This window comes from Babylonia areolata, chromosome 11 (assembly GCF_041734735.1).
Source record: "Babylonia areolata isolate BAREFJ2019XMU chromosome 11, ASM4173473v1, whole genome shotgun sequence".
Classification (NCBI taxonomy): domain Eukaryota; kingdom Metazoa; phylum Mollusca; class Gastropoda; order Neogastropoda; family Buccinidae; genus Babylonia; species Babylonia areolata.
The window spans coordinates 22,520,459-22,527,958 of NC_134886.1; the positions used below are offsets into that span (position 1 = coordinate 22,520,459).

Here is a 7,500-nt window from a genome sequence, read left to right on the forward strand (position 1 = left end):
CCCCCCACATCCCTTCCTCCCCATCACCCCTACCCCGTCACGTCAGTATCGAAGTGGGACACAAATGGGATGTAGGAAGACAAAGTGATGACGGGTCTCCCCCCCCCCCCCCCCCCGCCACACACACACATTTATACCCTCTTTCCTCCCCCCCTCCCCTCCCCTCCCTCCCCCCCGCACCCCCCCCCCCCCCACCCCGGCCGCTCCCCTACCCTGTAGTCATCTCGGTGTCAAAGTGGGGGGGTATAAAAGCGGATGTAAGAACACATGGGATTTCTCCTCCTCCTCTCCCCCTCCCTTCCCCTCTTCCCTCTCCCCCCACCTCCACACCCCCTCCAAGGTGATGTTAGGTTTCCTCCCCTCTCCCACCCACCCCCTTATCCTCGCTCCTCCCACCCCACCCCCCACCCCCCTCCCCTGAACCTTCTCCTTCCGCTTTCCCCTCCCTTACCCCCTACCTCCCAGTCACCTCAATGTAGGAGTGAGAGACAAGGATTGAAAAAAACAACAACCCATGGCAATGATAGGGATCTCTCCTGAGCCGCCCCCCCCCCCCCCCCCCTCCACCCCTTCCACCCCCATCCCTCCAGTCACCTGAATGTAGGAGTGAGAGATAAAAGGATTGTAATAATACATGGCAATGATAGGGATCTCTCCTGAGCCCCCCCACCCCGACCCCCACCCCCTCCCCCTCTCCCTCCAGTCACCTTAATGTAGAAGTGAGAAATAAAAGGATTGTAATAATACATGGCAATGATACGGGTCTCCAATAAGACCCCCCCCCCTCCCCGCCCTCCCAAGCCCCCTCCCAGTCACCTCAATGTAGAAGTGAGAGATAAAAGGATTGTTATAATACATGACAATGATAGGGATCTCCCCTGAGCCTCCCTCGCTCCCCCTCCACCCCCTCCACCCCCCTCCCTCCAGTCACCTCAATATAGGAGTGAGAGACAAGGATTGAAAACACAACAAAACATGGCAATGATAGGGGTCTCTCCTAAAAAAACAAACAAAAAAAAACCCACTCCACTCCACCTCACCCCCACCCCTACCCCCACCACCGACCCCCGCAGTCACCTCAATGTAGAAGTGGGAGACGAAGGGGATGTAGGAGGACATGGTAATGAGGTCACAGATGGCGATAGCGGTGAGGATGGTGTTGATGGGAGTCCGCATGGTGCCGCGCGTCAGGATCAGCACGTTCAACGCGTTCGTCAGGATGCCGAAGGCACAGATCACCAGGCTCAGGTAGCCGTGCACATACCAGTACCTGAAACACATAGTGCACAATGGTACATCATACCCCAGTACCTGACACACAGCACACGGTGTACATCATACCCCTGTACCTGGACACATAGCACACAGTGTACATCATACCCCTGTACCGGACACAGCACACGAAAACATGAACAAGCCATGCATGCAAGAAAGTGGAATTTCCTAAACCTACAGATTTCCAGTTATTTTCACAACTGACAGCCAGTACAGGGGGCATTGCTTATCGATATTACCTACGAATTTGTTTTGAATTTTCAATGCATAAACGATATAAATTCCTAGGTTACTAGTTTTAAGCATGCTGTCACATTTTAGCAATTGTGATAGAGATTATATGCTACAATAGTCCAGGTATTTATCTCTAATTTCGGAATACAAAGGACAAACACAAATTACATATTCCTCATCTTCTGTGACTGCACATAAGCTGTTGTTGAAAAATGATTTGAAAGTAGCTCCTTTAAGAGGTAATAGTCCCAAGCGTAATTTGACAATATAGTCTCTGAAAGATTTTATGTTAACAAAATCAAAATATCTTTCATTTTCAAAGGTAAATTTAAATGTTCTATAGTAATTGTACATATTTTTCTGCATTACGGAGCTTTCCCATTCTTGTAAGTAAATATCTGTTAGACGTTGTTTAAGCAAAGAAATAAACGATTTTTCGCACCCAACCCCTTGTTGCAGCCAGACGTATCCAAACCCCAGGCTGAAGAGTGTATCTTTTATGCGAGAGACCCAACACTATTTGCCATTGTTGTCTAGAGTAACTAGCATGGTATATGCCTGTTTGGGGAGACGTCTGTTGCCCATTTTTATTACTCTTAACCAGTATCTGATACATCTGACTGCACTGTTGACATATAATGGGTAGCGACCTGTCTCTCCATACACAAACTCATTTGGTGTTTTCAGTGGTACATTAGGATATCTTTTGATTGCAAGTGTGTGGACTTTCTCAATATTTTTTTTAGTCTTTGTAACCCTCATACTTCTGAAGCATATTATAGAACAGGCTGAATTTGGGTATCACAAATTCTAAAGAAACATGCTTGAGTCATTTCACTTAATTTACTTACATACTTAACACAATCGAAACAAGCTCGTTTGCCTTTGACAGCCCCTTTGCAAACACTCATTTTTGTAGAAAAGATAAAACCCAAACAGCTGTACTCATTTACAACTTCTAGATCATTTCCATCAAGATTCCATTTCTCATATCTTCTCAAAAAACTCCCTTTCTAAAAACCATTACCTTTGTTTTATCTTTGTTAATGTTTAAATGTAGGTCTTTACATGCACTGTTAAGAATATCAAGTTGATTCTGAAGACCTTGTGGTGTATCTGAAATGAGAACTATGTCATCCACAAACAACAACAAGAACAGCGGGAGTACATTTGGAAGCAGTTGGATGCCATGAACACCATTAGCTTCTAAGGCAGTTGCAATGTCATTTATGAATATTGAAAATAATACTGGGCTAAGAATGCAGCCTTGTCGCACTTCAACAGGACAGTCAAAAAAATCTGTTAGCGTATTGCCCACTCTTACACAAGACACCACAGACTTATAAATGGCGAGGATAGCATTCATAAATTTCCCAGACAACCCATTATTTTTCAATATTTCCATCAGGGGTCCTCGTTGAACAGAGTCAAAGGCTTTCTTTAGATCTACAAAACATGCATATAATTTACCACCTCTTTTCGAAAGGCGTTTTTCAACAATAGCATTTAAAGTGAAGATATGATCTACCGTTGAGTAACTTTTTTTTCTTCTAAATCCAGCCTGTGACTCTGACAACTTACTGTTTGTTTCAGTCCATGCAACAAGTCTTTGGTTTAACACAGACGTGTAACATTTACTAATCAGACAAAGCAGCGATACACCACTATCATTTAATTTTTAAAATTGGGACGATAACTGCCTTTGTCCACTCTTCAGGATATAAGCCTTTCTCAAACAGAACATTAACTAGCTTAGTCAGAAAGTGAATGGCAGCATTGCCAGCTGCTTTCAGCATCTCTGCAAGAACACCATCCACTCCAGGTGCCTTTCCCATTTTAAGTTTATTTACTGCATTACGGACTTCCTGTTTTGAAATCGGATGGTTGAGATCATCGTTAGTATCACTGTTATTTACATCATTGTTATTATCTGAACTAATGTCGTTCTCAGGCAACGTGTCAGAACTGAACTGATTTTTAAAATGGCTAAACCATTTCTCTTCAGTTATGTGGGTGTTTGCTGCAATTTTCTTCTTCCCTGAAATCTGTCTAAGCTCTAAGACGAATCCTTTGTGAAAGATGAAAGTAGTTTAGCCTTTTCCCGATTGTATTTGGACTTCTTCTTTCTAAGCAATGACTTGTAAGCTTTACGAGACTCCGCAAAAGTTGCTGCATCCCAGGGATCTTTCGTTCTTCGAAATCAATGCAAATCAGTCCTAGCTTTTAGCTTTGCTTGTTTACAGTCCTCATCAAACCAGAGTGCACCTCTGTGCTTATTGCCGGTCTGTACTCTTTTCAGCATACATTCACTGGCTTTCAGTAGAGACTGAATGAAAAGGCTCAAGTGCTGAATCAACGTTTTCTTTGACCAGAAGAGTAGCTTGGGTGAACATGTCTTGTAAAACATCAGAGTTTAAGCTATCCAGAAATATGTTAGTTTTTTTTCATTATTCCGCGTTATTTTCTCTGACCATTTCGAGTTTGACTGATCCGAGTTTTCTTCCGGACCCTCTTCCTGCTGACTGGTCAGCTCTTGTGTCTGACACAATTGAGTCTGGTACATGGGACCTGGATGATTCAACACAAGGCAAAACCTTAAGCTTAACAACACTTGCACAGATATCACATGACGCCAGAAGTAGTCTACGGTGTTGCCCCCTGTCTTAGAAATAAACGTGAGTGACTGATCAAAGTTCTGTTCACGAAAGTCATTTAGAATAACGCAGTCAAACATACAACAGAGTTCCAACAACTGTTTTCCAAAAGTGTTAATTTCTTTGTCATTTGAAAATCTTTTCAATGCAAAATTATCTTCATGGTTATAGTCGCTCATGGTTTCTTTCTTTTCTTTTTTTTAATAAGTGAGAGAGAGAGAGAGAGAGAGAGAGAGAGAGAGAGAGAGAGAGAGAGAGACAGACAGACAGACAGACAGACAGACAGACAGGGAGAGGGAACAACAGAGAGAGAAAGAGATAAACAAAGACGGATAACAGAAATGCAGACAAACTGACTATTAAATATGTGTGTGTGTGCGTGTGTTTGGGGGTGGGGAGAGAGAGAGAGAGAGAGAGAGAGAGAGAGAGAGAGAGAGAGAGAGAGAGAGACAGAGACAGAGACAGAGAGACAGAGAGACAGAGAGAGACAGAGACAAAGAGACAGAGAGACAGAGAGAGACAGAGACAAAGACAGAGAGAGACAGAGAGAGAGACAGAGACAGAGACAGAGAGGGAGAGAGACAGACAGACAGACAGACAGACATACACACACACACACACACACACACACACACACACAGAGAGAGAGAGAGAGAGAGAGAGAGAGAGAGAGAGAGAGAGAGATTGACTAACAGATAGACAGACAGACAGACAGATCAATAGGCAGATACATGGACACACAGACTGACACATAAATATACACACACTGATACGTAGATATACAGACAGATAAGGGCTTGTTGTAGGCCTGATCTATGTTGACACAACGTTGCCTGAGAAAAGGGTATTCCCATCAGAGGCGGAGCCAGGTAACCAAACATTGTCCTTTCATTTGTGGACTGTTTGTTGCGACAACGATACGGTGGCGCCGTTTCTGATAGAAAGGTGTTGGCTAGACATGGCCGATGCGCAACTGCAATCATACGATTCTTTGAATTGATATTCCTCAAAGGCCTGACTAAGCGTGTTGGGTTACGCTGCTGGTCAGGCATCTGCTTGCCAGATGCGGTGTAGCGTATATGGATTTGTCCGAACGCAGTGACGCCTCCTTGAGCTACTGAAACTGAAACTGAAACTGAATTTATATGGTTCGTCACTTCTTGTGACTCTAGGCTTAAAAACATTTGTTGTATGGTGGTCTCTTGTCCGAAATACGAGCCACCCTTTGCATACGTAGCTTGCAAAACCATACTTCACAATGCATGCATATACGTTTTGGACAAGTGGTGGTAATGGGATACACACTGTTTGAGTCTATACCCATATCTACTGGAGCGAGGTACCAACATTTGATCGCCCAAGCTTTACAAAAAAAAAGCACCATGTGCAGTGGTCCAGTCATAATGTCCTTTCTTTCAACACAATGATGAATCTACGTTATGCAATTAAGTTTAATTTCTACAGAATTTTGCCAGAGGGACAACACTCTCGTTGCCATGGGTTCTTCTTCAGTGCGCCAAGTGCGTGATGCACCCCTGTATTTCATCTCATCCGAACGTTTCCACGCTCACTTTGATTTTCCAGTCAAACTTGGGAGAAAGAGCTTGAGCGAGATTCGAACCCAGACCCTCACGGACTCGTGTATTGGCAGATGAGCGCCTGAACCATTCTGCCCCCTTCACAAAAATAGTGTTTAAACCAATCTAATTATCTCCCCTGGTCTGTCAGCACAGACTGTGGGTCCTTCACCAGTGGCTCTGTATCCTGTGTCACCTGTCAGCACAGGTCGTGGGTCCTTCACCAGTGGTTCTGTATCCTGTGTCACCGTCAGCACAGGTCGTGGGTCCTTCACCAGTGGTTCTGTTCCCTGTGTCACCGTCAGCACAGGTCGTGGGTCTTTCTCCAGTGATTCTGTATCCTGTGTCACCGTCAGCACAGACCGTGGGTCCTTCACCAGTGGTTCTGTTCCCTGTGTCACCGTCAGCACAGGTCGTGGGTCCTTAACCAGTGGTTCTGTACCCTGTGTCACCGTCAGCACAGGTCGTGGGTCCTTCACCAGTGGTTCTGTATCCTGTGTCACTGTCAGCACAGGTCGTGGGTCCTTCACCAGTGGGTCTGTACCCTGTGTCACCGTCAGCACAGACCGTGGGTCCTTCACCAGTGGTTCTGTATCCTGTGTCACCGTCAGCACAGGTCGTGGGTCCTTCACTAGTGGTTCTGTTCCCTGTGTCACCGTCAGCACAGGTCGTGGGTCCTTCATCAGTGGTTCTGTTCCCTGTGTCACCGTCAGCACAGACCGTGGGTCCTTCACCAGTGGTTCTGTATCCTGTGTCACTGTCAGCACAGGTCGTGGGTCCTTCACCAGTGGTTCTGTATCCTGTGTCACCGTCAGCACAGGTCGTGGGTCCTTCACCAGTGGTTCTGTTCCCTGTGTCACCGTCAGCACAGACCGTGGGTCCTTCACCAGTGGTTCTGTATTCTGTGTCACTGTCAGCACAGGTCGTGGGTCCTTCACCAGTGGTTCCGTATCCTGTGTCACCGTCAGCACAGACTGTGGGTCCTTCACCAGTGGCTCTGTATCCTGTGTCACCGTCAGCACAGGTCGTGGGTCCTTCATCAGTGATTCTGTATCCTGTGTCACCGTCAGCACAGGTCGTGGGTCTTTCACCAGTGGTTCTGTATCCTGTGTCACCGTCAGCACAGGTCGTGGGTCCTTCACCAGTGGTTCTGTATCCTGTGTCACCGTCAGCACAGGTCGTGGGTCTTTCTCCAGTTGGTTTGTATCCTGTGTCACCGTCAGCACAGGTCGTGGGTCCTTCACCAGTGGTTCTGTATCCTGTGTCACCGTCAGCACAGGTCGTGGGTCCTTCACCAGTGGTTCTGTTCCCTGTGTCACCGTCAGCTGGGGCTGTTGTTGCTGTCTGGGCCGGCAGTCGGGATTCGAACTGTGGGGACCCGCACACGATACGCCACGACACGACACGACACTACACTAGACGACACGACAGGACACGAAACGACACACTATACGACACGACACGACACGACACACACAACACGACACGACACGACACGGCACACACGACACGACACAACGACGACACGACACGACACGACACGACACGACATGACACACACAACACGACACGACACATACGACGACACGACACGACACGACACGACACGACATGACACACACAACACGACACGACACGACACAAGGCAACATGCCAAAACACGCCACGTTCCAGTCTCATATAGCGCAGACAACACACCGCAATACGCTTCACTCCAGTCTACCCATATCGCGTAGACAACACACCGCGATACGCTTCAC

The 7,500-nt window shown here is 46.6% G+C and overlaps 1 protein-coding gene across 1 annotated transcript in view; it reads right to left on the reverse strand.

Moving 5' to 3' along the window:
• LOC143287332 (G-protein coupled receptor dmsr-1-like) overlaps positions 1-7,500 on the reverse strand; it is a 39,820-nt gene that overhangs the window by 5,816 nt on the left and 26,504 nt on the right. Inside the window, exon 3 of the mRNA XM_076595291.1 lies at positions 1,078-1,270. Within this exon, the coding sequence (XP_076451406.1) occupies positions 1,078-1,270 (193 nt within the window). The remainder of the gene's footprint in view (positions 1-1,077; positions 1,271-7,500) is intronic.